The sequence below is a fragment of the Natator depressus genome, chromosome 18, assembly GCF_965152275.1.
Source record: "Natator depressus isolate rNatDep1 chromosome 18, rNatDep2.hap1, whole genome shotgun sequence".
Classification (NCBI taxonomy): Eukaryota; Metazoa; Chordata; order Testudines; family Cheloniidae; genus Natator; species Natator depressus.
Window position 1 is genome coordinate 4561716 of NC_134251.1, and position 27020 is coordinate 4588735.

At 52.1% G+C, this 27020-nt stretch overlaps 1 protein-coding gene across 2 annotated transcripts in view; it reads left to right on the forward strand.

Annotated features, from left to right (window-relative positions):
• Positions 1-27020, forward strand: part of EPHA8 (EPH receptor A8) — a 136318-nt gene that overhangs the window by 49885 nt on the left and 59413 nt on the right. For both annotated transcript variants that reach the window (XM_074934118.1, XM_074934117.1), the window contains exon 3: positions 968-1631. In XM_074934118.1, the coding sequence (XP_074790219.1) occupies positions 968-1631 (664 nt within the window). The remainder of the gene's footprint in view (positions 1-967; positions 1632-27020) is intronic.

Here is a 27020-nt window from a genome sequence, read left to right on the forward strand (position 1 = left end):
ATTTCAAAATATGTGTACACTAAGAATAGGAGATCAGGTGTGGGTGCTTCTTACCCTCCTTGCATCTCTCGATTCCAGCGGTGCCAAGCCAGGATCGGTCACTCAATTCCGCGGAAAGACGAATAAGGGACAAGGCTTAGGGACCCTCTTAGCTGCAGAAGCCTTGGGAGGCTGTCACTTATCTGACCAGCAGATAGATAGTGAAAAGCACTCAAAAATCATGGTGCTGTAGGTCCCATACTTATACCTCTGTACTCCTTTATTCTCTTTCTCCTTTCTTATGCCAAATTGGGGCTGGTCTGTCTGGGCGACGCCAGCTCTCGCAAGAGTAGTTTACACTTGCAAGGGAGAGAAACAATAAGTTTCGACTACTGGACATTCCTTTTATTAGGGTAAATATTTTCCCACCTAGGATGTTGGGGTGTGTGCATCACGCTATTTAGTAGGGGCTAAGAGCCATGTCTGTTACAGCTTCTCTGTCTGCTGTGAGCCTAATCGTTGTGTATGTTCCCAGAGGCACATTGTAGCAGCACACCTGTGCTTCTAAAGGCTGTGCTGGAATTTATGTTAAGTGCGCTGTTGTTTTGGCTCCCGTGTGTTCCCAGCAATGCTGGTCTGAGAGGGGGGGCTGGCTGTCTGGCTACAGTTTGCCAACAATTTGAAAACAGCAAAAGGGCTCAAGGAAAGGGGGATTTGTCAGAAGCACCCAAGGGATTTAGGAGCACAAATCCCAGCGGCTTTAAACAGGGCTTGTGCACCTAAATCCCATAGACCCGCAAAGTGTCCCCCTAAATTCATAATCAGCTTTATTCATAAAAGATCATTCATCCAGCTGCAGTTACAACCGTTCTGTTTTGGGGAGATGAAGGGCATGTTCACACTCACCCTTCTCCCCCCGTCCGAGGGCTTGTATCAGTGAATGGCTGATGTGCGTGTTCATACTAACCTCTCCCCCTCTGTCCCGCAGTGGGATTCTATCAATGAAATGGATGAATTTTTCACCCCTATCCACACCTACCAAGTCTGTAATGTCATGACCCCAAACCAGAACAACTGGCTGCGCAGCAATTGGGTCCAACGGGACGGTGCCCGTCGGGTTTATGCTGAGATCAAGTTCACCCTGCGGGACTGTAACAGTATGCCTGGGGTGCTGGGCACCTGCAAGGAGACATTCAATCTCTACTACCTGGAGTCGGACCGGGACCTGGGCACCAGCACCCGGGAGAGCCAGTTTGTGAAGATTGATACCATAGCAGCCGACGAGAGCTTCACCAGCGTAGACCTGGGGGTCAGGCGGCTCAAGCTCAACACCGAGGTGCGGGGCGTGGGACCCCTGAGCAAGCGGGGCTTTTACCTGGCTTTCCAGGACATAGGGGCCTGCATTGCCATCGTCTCTGTCCGGGTATTCTACAAGAAGTGCCCCGCGATGGTCAGGAACCTGGCGTCCTTCTCTGAGGTGGTTACCGGGGCGGACTCCTCCTCCTTGGTGGAGGTGCGGGGCGAATGTGTGAGGCACTCTGAGGAGAGAGACACCCCCAAAATGTACTGCAGTGCTGAGGGGGAATGGCTGGTGCCCATTGGGAAATGTGTGTGCAGCGCCGGCTACCAAGAGCAGAGAGATTTCTGTGTGGGTAAGTCTCTCTTTACCTCTTAAAGGGGAGGGCTGGGGGCAAAGATACCAACAGGTCAAAATGAGCCGTAGAATATAGGGTTTGCACAATGAACTCTCACAGCAGAAATGGTCCCGTGAACCTTCTTATAAATTCCAGTGGGTAAGGGAGGGATTTTATTTATTTTATTTGATCTTTTATTCACAAGGAGACATTCCCCTGCAGCAGGGTGACCAGATAGCAAATGTGAAAAATCAGGACAGGGGTGGGGGGTAATAGGTGCCTATAAAACTGGGACATCTGCTCACCCTACCTTGCTGCATTTGCAATCCAGACATTGCAGCACTGTGCTAGGGCACAGGAACCTGACAGTGACATTGGCTGGAAACTGACAAAACAGACGTGAAACGTCCTGGTCTGTTTTCCTTTCCAAGCTGAGGGAAACATTGAAAGTGAATTGGCCGTGTGAACGGCTGAGCGTGTGAGCGGGTCAGGAAGCCGGGTGGGTTATCCCCATCAGTGTTATTGATGACACAGGCAAGGAACCTGCTTTGTAAAAAGCTACGACTTTACGCTGGGAATGTCCCTCCAGCAGCTGAGAGCTGCTCCGTGCACTGGCTGTTAGCAGCTCATGGCCAGAGAGAAGAGCCCTCCCTCCTGCATAGCTAAGCGCTGCGTCTCTCACTTCTCTTTGGCAGGGAGTTGACAGCAAAGCGAACAAAAGAGAGACGCTAAGATGTATAAAACAAGGTTATCGCCTTAATCCCATCATCAACCAGAGCTACCCCTGCAGCCTCCAGGGGTGTAGAGGAGACTTCCCCAAGAGCCCCCCCGCCCCAGGAAGGGGTTCATGCTGCCAACTGTATAAACTGTGATAAGGAGTCTGGTGAGCAGGCAATAGCCCTGTAGCAGGCTGCGCAACTGGCATGGGGCTGCGTGTGTACAGCACTGCATGCACTGGGCTCCCTGGGAGACCCCTCTGTGCAGGTTTGTTTGCTTTTGGTTTTTCATGCGAGGTTTTTAGAGGAGCAGAGCTTCGACTCTGCAAACAGGGTGTAACCCTTCTGCCCATCAGAGTTGGCAGCAACAAGGGTTCAATATCTAGGGGATCCATTCCAATAACACAATGCAAACCAGCTCGAGCTCCCACCCAGTGACCTGGGACAAATATATACCACCCCTGCTGGACGCCTCCAAGAGGCAATACTTCCCCTCTCGCAAGCACATAGTCTGAGTGTAGCAAAAAGCCTTTTAATAACAGAGAGAAACAATGTGGCATTGTGTTGGGGAAACACCACCAACAGGATTCATAACACAACCCATGAGCAAAAAAACCCACCCCAAGCAAATTGGGGCATGCCCTTTCCCTTTGGTTCTTGAGTCCAGCAACCCCAAATCACCCAAAAGTCCAATGACCCAAAAGTCTCTGTCCCTGGTCAGGGCAGCCCCAGGGTTCGAAAGTTTATCTGCAGAGCTTTACCTCCCAACCTGGGTGGAGATGGGGGCGGGGGTAAGGGGCACCTTACATGATCTGAAGCTGACCGCCCCACAGCTCCATAGGCCTTCGCTCCGCTCCGCCAGCCGCCCCACAAACTCCTTCGCTCCACTCCACGGCCCACAAGCAGCTCCCGCCGTCCCACGAACTGCTCCACATCCCACCAGCAGCTCCTGCCGTCCTATGAACTGCTCCACCAGCCTGTCCACAAGGCACTGCAGCCATCCCACAAACTACTCCACAATATATCTTCAGGCTCCCCCACTACTTAACACAACACTCAGTGATTTCAGGTCTTAGTCAGTTCAGCTCTTTGGTGAATTCAGCTTGTAGTAGGGGAGCCTCAGTGCTGGTGCACCATTAGCCCAAAGTGAGCTCAGCAGCCTGTAGCTAGACTTCTAATGAAATCAAAATTAGCTTTGATGTTGGTTGAGAGAGAGATTGATTGATTAGCATGTAAGGCCCTTACCAAGGGGCCCCCCCCCCCCCCCCAAGTATTAATACTTGTCCCCAACCTCTCTCAATTCACAGTTTTGGAACCCATGACCCTTGCCTAGCGAGTGCTACTTAGTTGATGGTGAGTCCCTCCATCATAACAAAAGGCCAAGTACAGTTCCAAGCACAGTTCCCATAATCAGGGTAATAACAATTTATTCTTCCTGCCCCAATAACAGAGACACTGGGGATCCCACAGCAGCCAAAGTGACCATTTGGGCAGCTATGGCCTCATTCTAGGCGGGGTGGGTGTGCCTATGCAAATGAGATCGGCCCCTGAAGTTCTTTTCCAACTTGCCACACCTCACCACCAGATGTCAGGGCGGAGCTCATCCTGACACTGCTTACAAGGGACACTGGGCTTTGTTTGAATTTAGGGGCCACGCAAGCGGTGTCATTCATCTTACAAGACTTGACGCAGGGTTAGAACCTTCAAAATCACATTGGAAAAGACCCAGGCTCTGTTGAGACCGTTTTCTGCCCTGGGGAGTCCAGAGTTCTGTGGAGTTGGGAGAACAGCCAGAATAAGAGCTCATTTCTTAAATTCCACCTCTCCTGGTGTCTTTGATTTTAGTGTTATCCTGGGATACCTAGGATCGTTGGCTTAACTCTTCCTTGGGTGTCTTGGGGGAGTTATTGCTGCTAGCAAAGGGTTTCTGGTGCCATGGTGTGTGTAAAGGGGTGGGGGGAGGTTAGGGCCGGTTAGGCAGAAAGTCACCTTTGGCTAGGTAATTTGTAACTAACCCTGCTGTTCTTATCGGAAGTCCATTGTGCAGATCCAGTGTCAGATCCTCCACCCCAGGTGCCCGGGCCCTGAGACAGACCTCTGCCAGGCAATAGCAGTAACAAATCTTTATCTTGGCAGAGCAAAGAGATTAGAGTCATTAGAGCCTCCCCCTCCCCCTAAATCTGTGGTGCTGTGGGCCGCTCTTCTACTGCAGCTGCCTTGTGGCTCTCCATGACTAGACACGTGGCATGACAGGGGTAGCCCCGGGGTTCCACAGCTGAACCCACGTAGTGGCTGGCCCATGCTTCCTGTAGCAAGTCTAGAGGAAAGCTGTGATTGTGTCTGCAAAGTTCCTTGCCTCCTCTGCCCCTGGTGTCTGCCTTGTACCCTGCAGTGCTGTGTGGTGCACGGCCACAAGTATGTGATGTGTGTGAGTAGATACAGCTGTGATGGGATCCCCAGAGTACAACCTGGAACTGCGGTACAGCTGTGCCCCCTTAACTCTCCAGCCTGGGCTGTCTCTCACAGTGCTTTGCTAGGGACAAGCAACAAACTCCTCCAGGCGCTGTGATCACTCAGCACAACAGCATGTGGAGCCCCACACCCAGCTACCCTGAGACACACACAAATCACACAGGGAAACGCACCAGCCAGTTCCCCCCAGCTCCCCAGCCTTACACCCCAGAACTGTACCGTCTTGCCCTGGTCAGAAGCCTGACCAGTGTACGTTTATTACCCAGTCCGCCCCTCCCTCAATGTGGAGAGGACCTGCGCCAGCCTTTGTAAACCGAGCTGAGGTTTCCCAGGCACTTCAACCAAAACACACTGTTAGGTCAAATATAAAACAGATTTATTAACTACAGACAGATCGATTTGTGTGATTATAAGTGGGAGGCATAAAAGGTCAGAGCTAGTTACCAAAGAAAATGAAAGGTAAGCCCACGGTCTAAATCTTAAGCCTTATTAGAGTAGGCAGTATTTGGACCAAGCAGTTTGCTCACCCCACTGGATGTTACAGTTCTTAATACACAGGCTTCTCCCTTAAGCCTGGACCAGTCTCCTCAGTTAAAGTCTTTATCTTTCCAGTGTTCTTGTTGCTTCCAGCATAGATGGGGGAGGAGATAGGCAAAGGAATGATGCCACTGTCCTTTATTTTATACCCTCAGACCATGTGCCTGGAAAATACAAGCACAGACATGTCCTGGTGGGCTTTGCTGAGTCACAGCGTTGAGCAATCCCCCTGGTAGTCTTGTGCAGCTGAGTCATTGAGCTGAGCAGTCACCACTGTGTGGTGCTTGCACCACTGTCATTGAATTGTAAACTCCTTGATTCCACCTCCCCTGCTGATTAGTGGTCGGTTGACACCCTCCTGGGAGTGGTTCACCTGGCAGTAGAGACTCTCAAATTTACAGCATATTTCAGTAACAACCGTACAGAAAAGTCTCATAACGGCATACACACCGATGCTATACATATTTGGACAGAACAGTGGGTTTCAGCAGATCATGACCTTTCATATGATATCTTACCTGGCCTGTTCTGTATGAAATATGTCATAATTATATGACAGGGGTGAATATGGCAGCTCCAGGATGCTGTTTGGTGGTACAGAGTGCGACAACACCGTATACAGGGGCCAGTACTGGTGTCTGCACTAGCTAACAGCAGTTCACTCTGCAGCTGGATGTAACTCTTGGTGCCAGCCTCAGCAAGACTCGCTCTCCTTTGGCTGATTCCTGGGGATAGGTCCCTTAGAAGAACAGATGGCCGCCTGGACACTCTGCCCCCCCCCAACTCTGTCAATGTAGTGCTGCAGTGTACACTTGCTGCGGGCTTTCTGGGGTGGTGGGAATCCATCCCCACAAGAGGCAGTAGTTGGGCTGATGGCAGAATTCTTCCATTGACCGAGGAGCGTCCACATTAGGGCTTAGGTCTACTGTACTACATCTCTAAGGAGTGTGAATGTTTCACACCCTCTCGGTTGACCTACATGTTAGCTGTAGACCAGGCCTCTGAATGCTGTTAATTAGAGCTGACGCGGTTTCTAGCTTCGTGTGCCAAGGTTATAAGCATGTCACATCTATAGATGTCAGAGCCTGGTATTAGTTCTTCACTGCCTTTATGGCTCCCTTTGTACCCCCTGGAGAGCTCAAAGGGAAAGGGAATCTTTCTTGCAAGCTGCTCTCATGACTAGGAATTGACAGCACTCTCCACTTCCCCTACCCCGGGCTGTCTCTGCCTCTCTACAGGTGCATAGCTAGATGAGCTGCTCTGTAGGAAAAGCATCCCCCTTTTTCAGTTAGCAAATCGGTCGTGAGCCCATTAAGTTCTTCCAAGCAGGGAGTGTGTCTGTGTTTGGTCTGTGCAGCAGAGTTATATACAAAACAAGAATGATCCTGATGTCGTTTTAATTCACTAAACATTGCAGACGGATTCTGTGCAGCTGTGGGCCGTTTGCTCTGACTAGTCGCTCTTGGCTGCATGGAGCAGGTATTGGTCCTCACCTGGGCTGACACGCTTTAACCAGGGCAATACTGAATCATGAATAACATGTTGCAGAATGAATCATTTTTTGCTGAAATGCATTACACATTGAGGATTCAAAAAACCCTGGGCCAGGCTCTCTGCTGGGCCAACTCCGTTGAAGCCCACAGAGCCTGAACTCAGTGGCTCGACACCAGGGAAGAACCTGGCCCATTTCCACAGCTTGCTGGCAGCTCTGTTCACACACAGCAAAGGAACAGAATTCAGTGCTTCTGTGCACAGCTCAGTTGTGCTCTTCTACTACCACCATCCAGGGCCCAAATTCCATCCCGACCCTGCTGGCCAGGGAGGAAGTTCTGCTGTTGGATGTTCATCTCTTAGGCGCTGACCCATCATCATCATGAATGTTAATTAGCATTAGCAGCAGCGCCCACTGCATGCTGGGCACTTTCCAAACACCAACGTCCGATGCTCAGAGAAACCCACGATCTAACGACAGGCATTTGAGGAAAGGGAATGGGAGTAAGAATAGGCCAGTTGGATGCACAGCTGTATTCACAGTTGTCTGGATTCTCTGGCAGCAGCACACTGCAGAGCAGTGGGGCTGGAACTGGGGCAAAGGGGGTCCTGCCGCACACCCTGGTTTAAAGTGGTTTCCATCATATGCAGGGTTTACAGTTTCGTTCAATGACTCTCAGCCCCACACTGTACAACTGCCCCTGCTGCAGAGGGATAACGAGGAGGGGCTGGCGGACCACCCAGAGTGGTGGTAGTATGTGTGATGGGCCAGAGAGGGAGCCAGGCTGGAGCCCTGGCGGAGTGGAAGGGACAGGGAGGGGACAAAGACAAGGGGAGGATGGGGGCGAGGCTCAGCCTCCAAGTGGCAGGTGGGGAGCCATGGAGGGTAGTGATCGGGTCACATCACCCTGCTTGAGGAACCCACTCCGCAAGACACTGGCGGGGTTGGTGCCCCTCTGCCGCAGGGACTGGGGCTGGAGGCTGCAGGCCTCACCTCAGGCTCTTGCCGAACGCCCTGCTGGTGTCAGACAAGGCTCTGGTTCTGAATTACTTTCAACTCAAAGGAGAAGTGGGGTGGGAGAGTTGCTCTAAAACTGGCTCCCTCCCCAGGGACAAAAGCAGAGAGAGCGGGAGCTGCAGCCTCCAGGCCTGCCGGAGGGAAGAACATAGCACCCTGCTGGCATGGGAGCAGGCACCAAACCGTGGCAGGGGTGCGCACCTGAGGCTGGATCAGGCCCCTGCTGCCGGCCGTGATAAAGCTCCCACTGACCTCAGTGGATCAGGCCCCTGCTGTCGGCCGTGATAAAGCTCCCACTGACCTCAGTGGGGCAGGGCAGGTATGCAGCAGCAAGAGGCATTTGGTGATTCCCTCCAATGAGAGGGCAGATGTGGGTCTTGGCAGCTGGCAGCTGTGGTATGGAGGTGCCCGCAGCAAACAGGCCAGATTAACATTAATGACTTGAGTGACAGGAGGCTAAATCTGGGCTGAGGCCCAGGCTAAAGGGACTCCAAAAGGTGACTACAGAAGGTAGGAGGGATGGTGCGTAGGAAGTAGCAAGCTGGGTGCCCATCTGCCTCATCCCACACCTGGGCTTGAGGTTCATCGGCCCCCAGCTCTGCTGATCTAGCCTCCCATCCCCCAGTACTGACCGGCTCCGTTTTCCTGACCTGTCTTCCATCACTCTGGTAGGTACTTAGAAAAATGGGTTGAGTGGAAAGCCCTCCACTCTTCAAACATCTTTAGCTTTGACAAATAAGGCATCCGCCTGTGAAAGGCAAAAGGAAATTAATCCAGAATCACATTTTAAACACTGCTGTAAAGGCAAAGGATCTCGTCTTTCATTTCTTCTCCAAGCCAAAACGGAATTTCCCTGATATTTATAGAAAGATGATTAGGTCTCCACAGAGTGATTTATATCCTCTCGGCCCAATGGCAGAAAATGAAAAATCGCTGGGGCGCCAGCCGCTGGAATCTTGCTCTTGTCCGCTTGACAATTAAAACGGCTAATTTCCAATTTCGACAGATCCACTCAGGTTATAAATCTTTCCGGAAAGGCCCTTTTCACTATGAAAAATGAACTCTGCACCTATCCAGCACGCAAACCTTAGATCCAAAGATCTGTATCCGTTTGCTTGAGTGTGTAAATATATTCCCTGAATACACCCTCCCCCCGGCTGACACTGGTAATGGGGTGATTGACTGGTTGCGTCACTTATTGCCCGTGTTCTTGCTGCAAAATAATATTGGGATTTGCTACAGGTTCGTTACAGTGCTTCCTTATCAGAGTGGCCCCTTGTGGCACCGGGTGGTGCAGCAGCCCCTCAATCCTGGTTTCCCAGCTGATCTTCCGCTGTTCCGCCCACCCACCCTCACCTTCTAGGTTGCAGAGACTCAGCCCTCAGGTGAGGTCACTGACAGGTTTGCCCTCCCGGTGCATTCAAAGTGCACAAGTCTGAAGCAACATAAACAAATTCTTCCCTTACCCGCAGGGAATCTACTAGGCTCCTACTTTCCTTGCCCCCAGCCTTCTCTCCCACAGTCAGAGCCCCACAGTTGCTCTGTGCCTGCTCTCCTCCAGCTGAGCAGGGATCTTCTTTTTAAGCCCCTCCCTGGAAGACTTTTCCTGTTCCAGGTGTCTTAATTTGGGCTAATTGGGCCTTCAGTAGTCCATTAACCTCTTCCTGGCTTGCACAGCGGCTTGTGGGCCCCATGATGCGTTCCTCCACTGTGAGCTGCTGAAGGGGGGGGTGGTAGGAAGTAACATTGAACTTGGACCTTTCGATCAGATGTCACCCAAAGGTCATTAGTGTGTCTTGCAGATTTCAGCTAGCCGAGTAGCCTTGACAGCTGCACTCCTGAAGTCTGGTTCTCACGCTCATTGTAAGCTGCCAGCATCTCCCTGGTTAGAACCGTGCCAGCGCTAAACCAGATGGGGAGAGGGAACAAGACAGTTTCTACTTGTAGTGTAGACATAGCTGTGATGGGTTCCTCCCGGGGTGCCAACTGGAACTGGGGTACCACTGAGCCCCCCTGACCCACCAGCCTCCCTGTTACACTGTACTGCTGTGATAAGCTGCAAAGCCCTCTCCAACCTGCAGTTTCACCAGCATACAGGTAGGGACACACACAGCTGCAGTTACATGCAGGCTCTCTGACCAGCCCCTGCATGGAAAGCTACAGCTAGGGCAATTACCTGCTGCTCAGGCACAGACCCTCTCTGGAGTATAAACCCAAAATTATCCCATTTTGCGCTGCACAGGGAAAAGTACAGCGTAAGCTCATAAAATTTGCCCCCTTCCTCAATGTGGAGAGGAATATACAGTGGGTTTTTGCCCCTGCTTTATGATTCCCACACACTGGTTTAGATAAAGCAAAAATAAGTTTATTAACTATAAAAGATAGAGTTTAAGTGTTTATAAGTGATAGCAAACAGATCCAAGCAGATTATCTAGCAAATAAAAAACAAACTAAACTTAATATACTACATAGATCAGGTATGAATAGCAGATTCTCACCCTAAAGAGATGATACAAGCAGGCTGCAGATTCTTAAGGGGCAAGCTGCACTTGCTTATAGCTTGGAATCCCCAGGTGTTCCATTCACAGGCTAAAAATCCCTTTAGCTTGGGACCAGCACTTCCCCCAGTTTAGTCTTTGTTCCTCAGCTGTTTCCAGGTATGTTGTTGTAGGGAGAGTGAGGTACCATCATGATGTCATTTCTCCCTTTTATATCTTCTTCCCATTTGTTGGAAAGCTCCTTTGCTGTGACCTGGGTCAAACAGTCCCCATTGTGCAGTGCTGTCTCTGAGAGGTTTCTGTTGTCCACAGTTCCTGGGGTAGTCCTGGTGCTTGTGTGCATTTTCTGAATAAGCCATTCACACTGTTTGGCCTTTTTACTGTTGTACCCGAAAGGCGGCTTGTGGGTGTATTCAACCTCACCACATGTTTCAGTAACACACACAGAGCCAAACTTCATAACTTCACACACGACGATGATAGCGCATACAATCCAACGGGATATTAACGTCTAGCAGATCGAGACTTTTAGAATGATACCTCACAAGACATATTTTGTACAAAACATATCCTAATTATATGACAGTAGTGAATAAGGGGGTACCAGGGTGTCACAATAGCCTTAAAAATATGACATAGTTTACAAAATATAATGATCCAAAGCAAACCCGAACTCTGGGGTAAATGCTTTATACTAGAAAGCAATTTCCTAGCACTTGCTGATTTCTACTTCTATGTCGGTGCCTGGGAAGGCATGGGGGGCAGTGTGGGATTGTGGGAGAAGCATGTTAACTGGATCTTTCTACTCTAATAAGAGCATAAGAACATTCTAGTTCTTGAGAAGGACACAGAGTGGCAGGGGGAACAGGGAGTCCTCTCTAGATTGGGGGCATCCTCGCACGGAGAGGTGCTACTTTGTATCTGTGCCAGAATCTGGCCGGAAGTTACTGGCTTCAATATCGTATTGCTGGAACTGATTTCGCTTTCACACATTCTCATTGTGCTGCTTTTTAGTGTCACTGATTCCCCATGTCATCTATCTAAGGGATGGGGCAGACAGGAGACCATTTATCATTGCATGTACCTCGCCGCTATTGCCTTTTACTATTTCCTGTTCCCAAACTAACTGGTTATGTTCTGTTTCATTTACCTTGTATTTAAGTCCACCTCCACTGTGTGCCAATCATTTCTGTTGCCTTTCTCTTGACCTCTCCATTTTCTGGTCTGATGTTTCTCAAGATGAGGAATCCGAAGCTGATCGCGATGTTCAAGGTAACATCGAACCATCCATGTCTAAAATTACCATTACAATGTACCCTTCACTATTCTCTACCTCCTTCCCAATGCTCACATTTGATGGTCAATTTTTAGCAGCCATTGTGCATGGAAGAGTCCTCTACTGAACTGGCCATGTTGACATTTGCACCAGAACTGTTTCAGGAGGGGTTACAATTAATTCATGCCATGTTACTATGGCCTTGTGGTTTGAAAAGCATTCACTGCACTTCTCTGCATTGCAACCCACCTGCTGACATGTTGCTGAGGTTTCTGGTTTCATTCAGTCTCTCCGCTCTTGCTCCCTTTTGACAAACGTACATATTTTATAGCAACCTCAGATTTCCCCTCCTGATTTTCACCAATCAAACATGAGCAAAGGATGGAAGCTGGAGGCATGAAGGTAGGACCTCCCGTGTAGTGGACCTCCCGTGTAGATTGGTCCAGGCTGAGGTTGATGGTGGGGAGGAAGCCGTTGAAATCATGGTGGAATTCTTCCAGGGTTTCCTTCCCATGGAAAGGGAAAGAACAAATCAACATACCCTTAGAGCCCCAACTGGGCTATTCTATCTACTACCCCACCATCAACCTCAGCCTGGACCAATCTACATGGGAGCTCCACTTCCTAGACACTACAGTGCAAATAAGTAATGGTCATGTTAACACCACCCTATACCGAAAACCCACCAACCGCTATGCCTACCTTCATGCCTCCAGCTTCCACCCTGGACACACCACACAATCCATTGTCTACAGCCAAGCGCTGAGGTACAACTGCATTTGCTCCAACCCCTCAGACAGAGACCAACACCTACAGGATCTTCACCAAGCATTCTCAAAACTATGATACCCACACAAGGAAATAAGGAAACAGATCAACAGAGCCAGATGTGTACCCAGAAGCCTCCTGCTGCGAGACAAGTCCAAGAAAGAAACCAACAGAACTCCACTGGCCATCACATACAGTCCTCAGCTAAAACCTCTCAGACGCATCATCAGTGATCTACAACCCATCCTGGACAACGATCCCTCACTTTCACACGCCTTGGGAGGCAGGCCCGTCCTCGCCCATAGACAACCTGCCAACCTGAAGCATATTCTCACCAGCAACAACACACCACACCATAGTAACTCATAGTAACTCAGGAACCAATCCATGCAACAAACATCGATGCCAACTCTGCCCACATATCTACACCAGTGACACCATCACAGGACCTAACCAGATCAGTCACACCATCACCGGTTCATTCACCTGCACGTCCACCAATGTAATATACACCATCATGTGCCAGCAATGCCCCTCTGCTATGCACATCGGCCAGACTGGACAGTCCCTATGTAAACTGCATTGTGCCTCTGTTCCAGCCATTGTGTGGGACCTGGACCAATGGATGCAGCCACCAGGTGGGAGTAGGAGACACGTCATTCTCCGGAGAAATAAAATGGAGACTCCGGCCATTTGCAGTCATCAAAGGGCCTCTGGCACGCTGTGTCAGAGCTGGGCTGCTCTATTGGGAACACCAGCCAGTCGTGCCGGGGCCATTACGTCCTGCTGCCTGGACTTGCACTTTCCGCTGGAGTCAGGGTGCGTTTTTACTCACTCACCGCTCCCAGGTCCCACCGTGCTGGTGCCTGGGAACATTCGTTCCAGTTTGTGGTGTGGAGGGGTCCTTTGGGGGCGAGGACTGTGCACATCCAGGTCATGGTCACTCACTCCCCTGGAGACACGCCGAGTTGCTGGGAATTTGGGGTGAAATGGCCAGTCCTTCCAAATTCCTCTTCCCCGTGGCTTGTACCACTCTCAAAAATTGACTCCAGGGCCTGTTTTTTCCTGGTCACAAGGTATAAATGAGCTATTCCGGAAAGTTGGGTTAAAGTCTGTTTAGCAGATGGCGAGTTATGTGCATGTAGCTAATCTGTTATGTCTATTAGGAATATAGTCATGTGACTACAAATCTCTGCTCTCTGGAAACTGACCTATATCCATTCACTCAGGCAGCGTGGTGATATCTGGCTCTGCAGTGTCTTCGGGGAAGTGTTGATGCAAACAAACAAATAGAAATGTGTAAAACACGAGCAAGAGGCATATGGAACTTGCTGACTTTAGGACCAGAGCTGGTCACTGTTCAGTAGGAATAATGCTCGTGGAGAAATTAGGGCCTTGTTTTTGGCCTGGCCCCGATTTCTCTGGTTAGTTTTGTTCTTTGTGCCTGTTTGCTGGAGAGTTTGGATGCATCATTCTAGCCCACAGGGTATCCGTTAGCTGGGCAGTCTGACTGCGGGACGGGTCACCTAAGAGATGCAGGATTGCCTTTGCTTCAGACTGCAGAACAGTAAGCCAAGGATAGCAAGAGCGAATACTCCTGCTCACCCTCAAACTCCCTTGCTGGCATGTGAATATGGGTGTTTAGCAGTAGAACAGCCACGATTCCCCAAATATCCTGGTGAACAAACCCCTGCTCATGCCAGTGCTGACCCATAGCAAGCTCGACCGGGCACGGGCCAGCGCTGACACATAGCGACCCCCACCAGGCATGGGCCAGCACTGACCCATAGCGACCCCCACCAGGCATGGGCCAGCGCTGACCCATAGCGACCCCGACTGGGCACAAGCCAGCGCTGACCCATAGCGACCCTGACTGGAAACGGGCCAGCACTGACCCATAGCAGATACCAATGGGACAGGGGCCAGTGTTGACCCATAGTGACCCCGACCAGGCACAGGCCAGCACTGACCCATAGCAACCCCGACTGGGCATGGGCCAGCGCTGACCCATAGCGACCACGACCAGGCATGGGCCAGTGCTGACCCATAGCGACCCCGACCGAGCACGAGCCGGCGCTGACCCATAGTGACACCGACCGGGCACGGGCCAGTGCTGACCCATAGCGACCTTGACTGGGCATAGGCCAGCACTGACCCATAGCAAATACCAATGGGGTAGGGGCCAGTGCTGACCGATGGCGACCCTGACCGGGTATGGGCCAGAGCTGGCCCATAGTGAATACCAATGGGGCACAGGCCAGTGCTGACCCATAGCGACGCCGACTGGGCACGGGCCACTGTTTGCCCATAGCGAATGCTGACCGGGTTCCAGACACGGAGACAGAACATGAGCTTCCTGTAATGAAACACTGGCAGATCTTGACCAACTCCACTCTGTCTGGACATGGTGCCTGGGCTGGGAATGGCTCCTGGAGCCTTCAGACTCTGTCCTCCAGCCAGGGAGACTGGAGGGGATGGGGGAAGGTGACCTGGCAGGTCCTTCCCATCTGTGATCCCTCCGAGTCAATGAGACACAGAGAGGCTATGGCTCTTATAGGAAATGGCCAGTCTAGGCCTCCAGGGCTAGGGGGCCTTTGCACCCGCAGAGAGCAGACAGGTTATAGGGCCCCGCCCAGGCTGGTTCTCTGGCGCTGGTGGGATAGGGGTGGAGAAAATGGGTTTGGGAGCCTGGTTAACAATCTGGAAGCCGGTTCATTGTGTTCCAGTCTGTGGGATTCATGCTGACGAACCAATCAACAAATTTAATGGACCTTAAATTTCCTTGTGGGCAACTTTAAGCGAGCAATTAAAGCACCACGGCATTGCTAATTACCAGGAGAAAGACCTGGTTTGATAATTAGGTGCTTGTGAATAGAGTTTTGCGGCCATAGCCATTGATGAACAAAGTCAGGAGAGGAAAATTAGTGTCCTACACATGGGGGGAGGCTGCGGGGGGAGCAGAGGAGTGAGTGGGAAGGGGAAGGGCACCACTGGATTGTCCTACGTGAGGTAACTGCTGAGGAATGATGCTTTCTGGGAATGCTAGTGGCAAGACTGCCTCCCGTACAGAAACCTGGGAAGCACTAGACATATGGGCAAAATGTCCTAGGCCAGACCCCCAGCGGGCGTAAGTGGGTGCGGACATTGGCACAGAAATAGCACAGCAGCGGCCTGTGAAAGTTCCCCTTTGCAGGGCTCCAGGGAGTTCTTGGCGACTTTAGAGGGTGGGTGGTGTGTGCAAACCCGGAGACATGTTTCTGGCTGGTGGGAAGTGGTGGAGAACCCTGGCATAGTTTGTTAGGATTGCAGGGATGGATGGCAGGATATTTGTTCGCTGCACTCAGCAAACAGAATCATCCCGGCCCCACAGAGCATTTGAGGCACTTGGGACATTTTCAGGATAGTTCCAAGAGCCCAACTTTGTGGGGGATTTTTGCAAAACTGGCAAGAGAGGAGTTTGCAGGAGCATTAATTTCCCTGCAGCTGGAAGGAGCCTTTTAGTTACTGGGCATGAGGAGGATTTGCTGTGCCGTTTCTCAGGGCTCAGCATAGTCACCTCTTCTGATAGAGTCTCTAATTCCAGGGTCACATGCTGCCCTTGACGCACAGGAGGGTTGGTGAATGAGGCAGCGAGTCAAGGCATAGACTCCTTACAAGCCTGGGTATGCCTGAGGGGCTGAATTAGGGTCCCATGGGCTCAGGCCCTTTGTTTTCTCTAACAACCTTTTCATGCTGCTGGTTTGAGTGTAGCAGCCTCACACAGTGACCTCGGGCTCTTGAGGTGGGGGGTGTTCCGGGTGCCTAGGAAGCAGCCTGGATTGGCCACGCCAGTGGAGACCGGGCACTGACCAGCTCCTACGTGGAAAGCCCTGTCTTCCTGTGCTGGTGGCTCTGTCCCAGCCAGTCAGATCACTGCCTGGGGACTGTGCATGCATCACAGATATCTCGCTATCATGCCCAGTCAGTGGTCACCTAAAGTGCAGCCACCCGGATTCAAGGGCTCCTGGCACCTCAGTGGCATTCGCCTGGCTTGGTCCACCCTGCAGATGAGGCTCATTCACACACACACACACACACTGTTTGTGACACAGCAGCTCAGAGAGAGAAACGTTTATTAAAACCATGTATTGTTGTGACTCCGAAACAACCCACCTGGATCCAGACACACCTGCAGAAATCCTCCGCTTTTCTGTGACTGGGGCTGGCTCTGGCCTACTATCTAGGATGAGTGAGCTGGGAGCTACAGACGCAATCTTGCTGTCGCTGACTTCGATGGGAGCAGAACTGGCCCTGTATTTGTGTGAACACATTGCCTTCGATTGAGCACAAGGGCGTTTCTTTAAGTGCTAACTGACTGGGGCCTTTAGCTCAAGTGGCTGAGGGCTGTGCTGACAGACCAGGGGTCTGTTGGGCTGTCTTATGGAGAAGAGATAACCTCACTGTTACATTCCTGGAGACACCCAGAGATATTAGATCAACACAAGAGTCTTGCTGGAAGGTTGTAATGGAACATGGCTGTTTCGTAGCATTCAGAACAAGGACACACAAGAACCCAAAACAGAGAGAGACAAGGCAGGCTGCTTCTGGAAACAGAGGCACAATTCACCCCCCACCTTATTGTAACTGACTCAGAGCATGTGGCTTCCCTAGAGTTCTCTAGCCCATAAGCAGGACCAGGTAATCCCTCACACTTTGTGATCGTTTGTCATTTTTAACATACTTTCCTGTGTACACCGCACCCCATGTTAAGGCTGCAACCAATCTCTCATTATCATTTGATCCCCGTGTAACTCCTGTCCTTCCTCCTGCCTCCCCCAGCCCTCCACTAAAAGAATGAAAACCCGCTGGTGCTTTCAGAAATGTGGGTTGAGGCTCATTGGCAGCTTGACAATTTTCTGACACTTTTGATTACGCTGAGTGAGAACTGTCTGAGAGTAAAACACTTTCAAATGGCTCCGATTATCAGTGTTTTGCAAATTCCTGGGTGTTTCTTTGTGTCCCTTGATCTGCCCAATGGATTCACGGGAGCCCACAGCCCTGGAACATCCTAGGGGGAGAGTTCTGTATTTTCTCCTGCAAAGTGCAGTGTTCAAGGGATGGTGCAGTAACATGTTTAAACAGGTGCTGCTCTATGAAAAGGAGACTCAATTCTCTGTCGATGCTGTCACTGCGGAAAAACAAACAGGCCACCTGGCTGACAATATTTTCATCCTTGGCTTCTGAACTGACCTGGGTTGGTTTTTGAAAGTGAAGGAACCCAGGATCTGGGAAGAAGAGTCCTCTCCCTCCAAGCTCCACCTGAAGCCCCCGGCTGGAAGGAAATGCATCTCTGCCAGACCACAGCAAGGTGGGCCCATTTTCTGTACTCAGTTAAACCAGCTGTAGCATCAGTCTGGTGGTGCTGACCCACTTACATCACATACTTGGAGAGCTGCAGATGGACGGACAAAGCATTATTAGCCGTATAGCCTAGAGGCAGTAACTAAGGCTCAGAGAGGTGCAGCCCATCTGCTTAGAAGCCCCAGGGATTTGGATGCTCAGCAGTGTCGGTGGAATTCAGTGATCTGGGCTCTAGGCCAAGGTCCTTGGCTGGCTGTGCTGTGTCTGCCTGGCTAATTTAGCTAGGTCAGCGCGTCAGGTGTGCTTTGGAATAGGCTGGGTTCTGCAGGCGCTGTTATTAGCTTGGCCAGCAACACTCGCCCCTTTAATTTAATAATCCAGTGATTTGGCCCATCTCATTTATTTGTACAAAATGTAAACCTGTGTCTTCATTTATTACCTGAAAGCAACGCGAAGAACAGTTAAAATAATAAATCTTACATTGCCCACATAAAACCAAACCCAGGACGTTTCATTAATGGGAACATATTAAACTACTGGTGTCTTTTTCCTGAGTTGTCTGTATGTTGACAGTCCTGATGAAGGGCTGGTATGCATTTCAGGTCAGAGTTAAGGAGATTGTGCTGTGATGGAAGAATAATGCACTCCATTGATTTTAAGCACCTGGGCCTTGTCAGTGGCACAAGAGGCAGGTTTGCTGTTGTCACCCAGCTGCCTTCACTGGGTTTGGGGACTAAGAGTTTGGGGTTTGAATCTGTTTCTTTTCCTTCAGCCATCAGCATTGGGTAGTGAAGCAGAATCACTGGAGTTTGACCAACTGGGAAAGGGTCAGAGGTTCCTGGAAAAGGGCTCTTGGGCTCAGGAGCGTGTGGAGCATTCGCTGCGTGCATGGGAAAGGCAGGCACATCCAGAGGTACCTCTCCTCCGTAGGGAATGAGGCAGAGGCTGTGTCCTAGCGGGATGTTGGCAGTAGATGTAACTGGCTAAGAGCTCACACAAGACACCCATAGCCAGGCTTTCTGAGGTCAGGCAGGGCCACTTCACTTCTAAACTCCCATGCGAGTGCGGGGTGTGTAGTGGAGCTCAGGAGGCCTGGAGAGAAGGCTCTGCAGCTCAGTCTGAGTTTGCTCATTGGGCCTGGTTTTCCATTGCCCTGCACCTTGCCTGCCCGTGGACACCAGCATGATGTCGGTGTAAATTGCTCCAGTTCTAGCAGTTCACACTTGATGCCAGTATATACAAGCAGCCCAGGTGCAAGGCAGTGTAAACCTAACCCTCACTGGGCGCACGCTGGGCATGGGCACAGTCCCAACACACAAGGAAGATTACCCTTCTGGCTCCAGAGTGGAGAACGCTCACCTCGAGGATCTGTCCTCTAACCAGCTCGTTTGAGGAGGGCGCTCTCGCAGCTCTCTTCCTTGACTGAGACCCGGAGTCTACCCAGGCCTCTGCCATGGACTTGTGTGATCTTGGGCAAGTCCCGTGGTGCCGTGTTTGCCCCTGTGTCAATGGGGACGATGAGAACACTGCCCTAGGCACCTTCCTGGGGGTGTGACGAGGCGAGTCTCATGGATATTTGCAATGCCCTGGGAGGTGGAAGGAGCTAGAGCAGGGTGGTGTGTGTGTGTGTGTAACCCCTTTTCCCTCACACCTACACAGCCACAATCTGGTACAAGTCACACCATCCTACATTTGCACACAGCAGATTGCAGCCTGATGAGGATCTGGTGCAGCACTGTGCATTTGGCCATGCCCCCCTCCTGTCCCCAGCCTCACACCACCCAAGGAGTTCCATGGCTGGGCAGATCCTGGGCTGCCCCTTCAGGACAGCATGCCAGCTGCAGGAGGGCCCGGGGTGGGCCTGCTGTTTGTGCCTCTCTTCTTCACTCATTTGCATTATTCACAAGCCAGGATCTTTGTCTCCTGAGGCCCTTGGCTGCCCTTACTCTGAGGCCAAACTCCCAGTGCTGCCCAGAGGGGAGCTGTGTGCCAAGCTCCAAGGCACCGGCGCTGGGAGAAGTCAGCAGCTCTCACAGCTTGGTGGCCTTGCTCAGTCACAGCTATGTATTCGTGCCTTTCCTTCTATGCCAGTGGTTCTCAAATGTTTGTACTGGTGACCCCTTTCACATAGCAAGCCTGAGTGCGACCCCCCCATAAAATAAAAACACTTTTTGTATATTTAATACCATTATAAATGCTATAAGCAAAGCGTGATTTGGATTGGAGGCTGACAGCTCATGACCTCCCATGTAAGAACCTCATGACCCCCTGAGGAGTCCCGACCCCCAATTTGAGAACCCCTGTTCTACGCTGACCTTTCTGGTAATGGTCAAGTGGCAAATGCCACAATATTGCTCTGGGAACAGGGGTCAGCCATGTCTGAGCACTCCAGTCATGGGAACCAGCCCCGTCTGAGCACCCCGGGCACGGGGACCAGCGATGTCCGAGCACTCCGGGGCATGGGGATTGGCCACATCCGAGCGCCCCGGGCACAGATTACTGAAGCACTTTTAGTTCAAAATGCCCTTTACTCTAGACAGAGGAAAGCAAGGAGAAAGATCCAGGTCTCCAGGAGAGAGCACAGTGTGTGCCTTCTCTGGAACAGGCTGCACCACTGCTGAGAGGGGGCAGGTGCTTAGAAAGCTGAGTGAGCAGTGCGCACAAACAAGGTTCCATAGGGAAGTCCCAGCACACTGGAAACTCGACATTTCTCAGTTTGATTGTGCCCTTCTCGTCCAAATGCTGGGGAATGTGATCGGCCCCCAATGAATGTTGACGCATTAGTGTTTTCACCAGCCATAGCTGAAAGCGAGGCTTGTGGTTTGCAACACTGAGGAAAGGGCCTTGGAAGAGGCACTGCACCCTGGGCTTGCTGGGACAGGCACAGGGCGTTTGCTGCTCAGTACAGATGGGTGGCTGCAGATTCCTGGGCTCATGGGCGGTGGGTAGGAGAGGTTGTGCCTCCCCAAACAGCCAGGCGTGGCCCCGCCCACACTCTGCCCCCAGACCCCCACTTTGGCTGCGCCACTGGGCTCCAGGGGCTGGGACCACACCGCCTGCCTTCCTGGGGCTAGAGGGCTGCAGCGGCGCCACACAATCTCCCTCTCGGCATGCCGGGGCTGGGGTCCCCTCTCCTGCCCCCCCCATCCACTAACCCTGGGAATGAACAGCTGGGCTCAGGCCCCAGGGATCTGCTCAGAAATGGAGCTGTGGCCTCCCCAGTAATGTGGATCAGAGGCGGAGCAAGAATTGGCCATCTCAGCAGATGGGCTTGGCACGGAAGCTTCTTGCACTTGGCGAAGTGGCACTGGCTCTTGCTAGGCTGGCTGCTGCTTGCAGTCTCTCCAGAGAGTTTCCTGTTTCACAGTCAATAAGCTGGTTATTGTTCCCTTAACTGCATGGGAAATGCAGCTCACTCCTCGCTCTCCTCTGGCTGGGAGCCCTTCAAAGGCTGTCTGATCCCTCTGCAACCTGCCTCTGCCCAGCACCGTAACCGGGCCGTGACCCCGCTCCTGGTCTGAAGTGGCTGGCAGGCAAGGCTGGTGAGCCTACCCTCTCACTCTCCCCTGCAAAACCCTCTGAGCCTGGAATCCGTCAGACAGACAGCCTTATGCACAGCAGCCCCTGCCTGAGCAGCTTTGCCACTGGCCTTCCTCGGGTCCCCTGAGACAGGGCCAGTCACGCAGACACAGCGCAGGCTGTCGCCCGCTCTGAAGGATCCCAGTCCTCTGTTGATTTGCTGTCCCTGCACTGAATGGCAAGTGCACAGGGCAGCAGTCACAAGAATGAACCAGAGGCCACTGTGGCGTTCTGGCCACCTACCCTCTTCCCTGTAGGTGTGGGGCATCCTGGAGCAGCGAAAAGGCTGGGGCCAGCCCAGCATGGGCTCCACCACCCCGAGGGGGCTCAGCCTTCTCCATGGTCGGGGCTGGGGCATGGATGGGAAGCTGAGACGGCTGTGGTGCAGCCGGCCCTGGAATGAGAGGGAAGAATGGGCACAGGCAGCCCCTGAGTTAGAAGAGGGGTCATGGGTGCCGCCAGCCCCTGAGTAAGGGAGAGGGTACAAATGTTCCCTGGAGAGGGGGCAGGCACCCAGCAGCCATGGGGAAGGGGAGAGAATGCCGGAGGATGCTAAAGACCTTTACTGCTACGGTTTAAAGGGATGTTCCCGTTGGTCACCAGGGAACGTCACCCTGTGGTAGCAGGGCTTCCTTCAAGACAGCAGAGCCCAGCCCCTGTTCCCTGTCACCAAGCCAGGGGTGGGGTGGAGAGGCAGCTGGACAGCTGGCCTGGGAATACTTGGGGCGCACAATGCCCTGCCCTGCCGCTTCCCAAGGTAGCTTAGCTCTGGAACTTTGGCCAAGAGTCTTCCAACTTGGGCCAGGGTTGGAAGATCCTGCCAGGATGCGCCTGGTAATTCAGTTCACATGCAGGAAGATATTTTTATTTTTCAGAGGGAAGAAAAGCACCCCCGCCCCATGTGGCTTCATGGTAAGAACCCCGCTGGGCCAGGGCCGAGATAGCCAGCTTTCCCCTGCCCTACCCAGGCCAGGGCACTGCTGACCTTTCTCTTCAATTCTTACCAATATTTATTTGCATTGCCTTGGAGCCCCGTGGTGCCAGGTGCTGTACAAACATGTAGGAACAAACAAGTAGGCTTTGCCCCAGAGAGCGGAGAATCAGAGTCTAACACAAGACAGAAAGCAGTGGTGGGCTCAGGTAGACATGTGGGGGAACACAGTGAGGTGTTTGGGCCATCGTAGGGAGCTGTGGTCACGGCTCACCAGTTGTTCAGCTTTGTTGAGTTTTTCGTAGGCTGGGCAGCAAAAGGGGTTTGAAGGTGGCAGTTGCTGGCTTTGTGGATGTTAACCGAACTCCTCCCACAGGAGAGGGGAAGTGCGATGAAGCTGGGTGGAAAATGTTTAACAAATGATCGCTGAAAGCTGGCAATGGGGCCGATAGCGTATGAGAGACGACAGGGAGAGGCCCAGACGGGCCTGAAGAGTGAAGAAAAGTCATTCGGGGTTTCTGGTTTCAAATCTTTGGGGGCCTCTTTGACCATTGGACTAAATAGCCTGGCCGTGTGGCTCCTGGGAAAGGGCCTTCTCCCAGAAGAAGTCCCTTCACCTAGACTCCTACCAGATAATTCACGGGTCCCGCTCATCTCCTGCACACTGTGTCATGTGCAGTTAGCGCATGGGATTCTGTTCTGAGCCCACCAAGTCTTGGCACTTGCCTCAGGTTTCCAGTAAATTAGGGGACTTCAGCACTCTAGAAATTCCCTTCTGCAGTAGCAGAGCGCAGTATTACTCAGCTGGGAAATCCTTCGCACACAAAAAGTCATTGTGAGGAATAATTATTTCCCACCATAATTACATTTTGACTACAAAATTCCACCTGCTCTGCTATGTGCTGTGCTCCCTCTTGTACTGATGGGCCACTGTCCTGCCTCTCATGTTGTCAGTTGCAGCCAGGCAACATGAGTACGCCATCAGTGCAGACTGGGAGCAGCAGTGGGAGGGCCCAGAGGGTTGTGGTTTGGGCGTGTTATACCCCACTTTGCGGCAGAGGTAGAACTGACAACACGAGGGAAAAGCGGACGAGAATCAGGCCAATGGAATCTTTCCTGTCTCTGGGAAGCCGCCCATTCAGATCAGCCCTTGGTACTGACTGACAGGCGTTATTTGATGAACACTCAGGGACCCACATGGGAAATGCATTTAGTTCCCAGTGGGCAGGGAAGTGACACTGGGGGAAGCTGCGTGAGTGCTGTTTGTGGTGCCCCCTTGTGTGGCTGACCAGAGGCCTCTCAATCCTGCCACTTCAATTCACAACAGAAACACAAAAACACGCACACTTTGCATCTCCCCCTTTCCTGTTGGAACACTGCCCGCAACTACAGTTCAGTCTGGGACACTGCCAGCCTGGACTGCCGTGGCCCCAATTTGCACAACTAGAAAAAACAAAGAACTTCTCCGTTCTTGGCTGCTAGCACATGGCCCTGTGGGACTCAACCTTTTCCATTGGTTGGCCGCAAAATCTGTAAACTTGCCATGCAGCTGAATTTGATGCCCTTTGCTTGCACATATGCCACTGGCTGGTAATCCCACACTCAGGGTTTCTTTAGCCTGGCCAAGCTCATATTGGAAAGACTTCTCCATTGTCTTTCTTACTGACACCAACTCCTCTCCTATTGGGGTGAATTCTGCTCCACTGTAAATAATGTATGTTAGACAGGGTGGGGGAGGTGTTATATTTTATTGGACTAACTTTTGTTGGTGAGAGAGACAAGCTTGCGAGCTACACAGAGCTCTTCTTCAGGCCTAGAAAGGTACTCCCAGTGTCACAGCTAAATACAAGAGCAAACAGATAGTTTAGCATAAATAGTAAGCTGGTATTCTAAGGGACTATTCAAGGTGAAGTGGCTCGTACTTATGCTGAACTATCTGTATTTGCTCAGTATCTTTCCCAGACCTGAAGAAGAGCTCTGTGTAGTGTCGTCATATGTTAGCTGTGGGCATGTGTTCTCTCTGCGTGCTGCACAGGCTCTGGCCAGATAGCCCGTTCAGCAGGCTCCGATCAAACTGCCCAGAGAGACCACGACGCTTGGTTTAGTAGCGAAGGCACTCGGTCAGATTTACTGTGGACGAAGCATGGCCCTAGCTCCCCGGATCAATGTCCACAGTTACATGTATGCCAGTGACAATGGACCAGCTCAGTCAGTGGTGGGACTTTCCACTGCCCCCTAGGCCGGACACTGACACCCCCTCCCCGCCCCCCGAGAGACCTCTTTATACACCAATACAAACAAGTTACGTACTGCCCCTCTGCAGGGCCATCCCTAGCAATTCTGGGGCCCTACGCAGCCCCCCCCCCATGGTGGGGGGCAGGCTTCTGCTGCAGGGTAGTGGGTAGACCGGCCCCAGGCCTCCATGGGGGGAAAGCAGGGGGGCTGGCCCCAGGCTTCCGTGGGGGGAAAGTGGGGGATTGGCCCCGGGCCTCTGTGGGGGAGGGGGCAGGCCCCAGGCCTCCAAGGGAGGGAGCAGGGGGGGCTGGCCCCAGGCCTCCATGGGGAGAAAGCGGGGGGACTGGCCCCAGGCCTCTGTGGGGGAGGGGGCAGGCCCCAGGCCTCCAAGGGGCGGGGAGCAGGGGGGGCTGGTCCCAGGCCTCCGTGGGGGGAAAGCGGGGTGGCTGGCCCCAGGCCTCCATGGGGGGTTAGCGGGGGGACTGGCCCCAGGCCTCTGTGGGGGAGGGGACGGGCCCCAGGCCTCCAAGGGGGGGAGCAGGGGGGCTGGCCCCAGGCCTCTGTGGGGGGGGCGGGGCTGGCTTGGGGGGCAGGGGGGAACCCCCCCCCAGCACTCACCGGTGGTGCAGCTGAGGCCGGGTGGCTGCACTCCCGCTGTCGGAGCTCAGGGGGGTGCAGGCAGGGCTGGGGCCGCACCGCCGGTGAGTGCTGGGGTGACGGGGGGCTGGGGCGGAGCAGGGGCGGGGGCCTGGGGAAGAGCCGGATCAGGGGCTGGAGCAGCACGCAGCTGCGCAGGGCACCAGGAAATGCAGTGTCCCAAATTTCCTGGTGCCCTGCACAGCTGCATGCTTTGCGTATGGGTAAGGACGGCCCTACCCCTCTGATGCGGTTAGTTACCACCCATTACTATGTACACGTTGGTTCGACCAAAACATTTCTATCCGTCACACTCTCATCCTGACCTTATCTTTAGGAGGGGTCAGTTGTGTTCTCATTATCTTTGGCGGGGGGCTTGTACCATACTTGATATCGGGGTGTTCTGGTACCGCCCTTCTGGAATGTGCTTGTGTGAGTGTCCTGTACCTAGCACTTCTCAGGAATGTGTGTGTTTTTGCAATACCAGCCCTGTTCTTGCCAGGTTCTGGGAGCCTGCTCACAGCTTATCTCTTGCTAACTTTGCTTTATATTAGCAAGGCTTTACCACTACTTTAGTTCAGGCCTCAGGCCTCACACCGGGCCTCTGATACAAGGCCTTGTCTCAGGCTCCATTTCTACTACATGTGACTCGAAAGCTTGTCTCTCTCACCAACAGAAGAGATTACCTCACCCACCTTGTCTCACTAATATCCTGGGTCCGACATGGCTACAGCACCGCATACAGTAATGTATGTGAGCATATGCAATGTTCTCTCCAGTTTGTCAAAGGCCTGTGGCATATCCAGCTCAGTCCATCCCACCTCAGTCTATGACAGGTTGCCCCCTTTATGGTGCCACCGGATGTACTGGGATACCACTGAGCCCGCCTGTTCTGCCAGCCTCAGTCCCCTTTTACCCTGTCTTGCTGAGCTAGGCTCTTAAGCCTCCTCTAGGACACACACAGAGAGGGCCACACCCAGCTGCAGAAAGACAGACACAGACACTGAGATCAGCTCTGGGAAGACTCAGTTTAAGGGACTTGCCCCAGCACTCAGGTGTCCACCTCCCTTGGAGTGCAGACCCAAAGGTATGTTATGAAATCTGCCTCCTCCCTCAATGTGGAGGAGTGTATGCACAGCCTCTTACACCCCCACCCTCCCGCCCCATTATGAATTGCACAAACTGGGTTTCAGAATAAACAAAAAACAAGTTTATTAACTAGAAAGAATAGATTTTAAGTGATTATAAGAGATAGCAAACAGAACAAAGCAGATTACTGAGCAAATAAAACAAAACATGCAAACTAAGTTTGATTCACTAAAGAAACAGGTGACAAATGCATCCGATGAAGTGAGCTGTAGCTCACGAAAGCTTATGCTCAAATAAATTTGTTAGTCTCTAAGATGCCACAAGTTGTCCTTTTCTTTTTTTAGGTGACAAAATGTAATTTCTCACCCCAAAAGTTGAATTAAGCAGGATGCAGAGTTTCTGTAGCTCAGAGTTCCAGTTATTTCTTCTTACAGACTGGACCTTCCTGCCTTTCCCTTCAGGTTAGTTCCTTTGTCCCTTCAGGTTCTTTCAGCAGTCCTTCTTCTTGGGTAGGCAATTGAGGAGAGTCATATTTGCCTTCCTCCCTACCCCTAAATAAGATTTACATAAGACGGGAAACTTTTGTTTCCCAAACTTGACACACACACCCTCTCCTTTTAGTGGAAAGTTACAAGAAGTCCAAGATAATGGTGACAAGACCACCTGACCTAGTAGTGTCACAGTTATAGCCCAGGATGCTTCCCAGGAAGGAGAGAGATTAGTATCTCCACAGTCTTGCTTTTTCTTTCTAATGGCCCATCAAATCTGATGGCCTGTTGTCTGGTGGGTGTTTTTCAAATACACACCCAGTTGTAATTGTT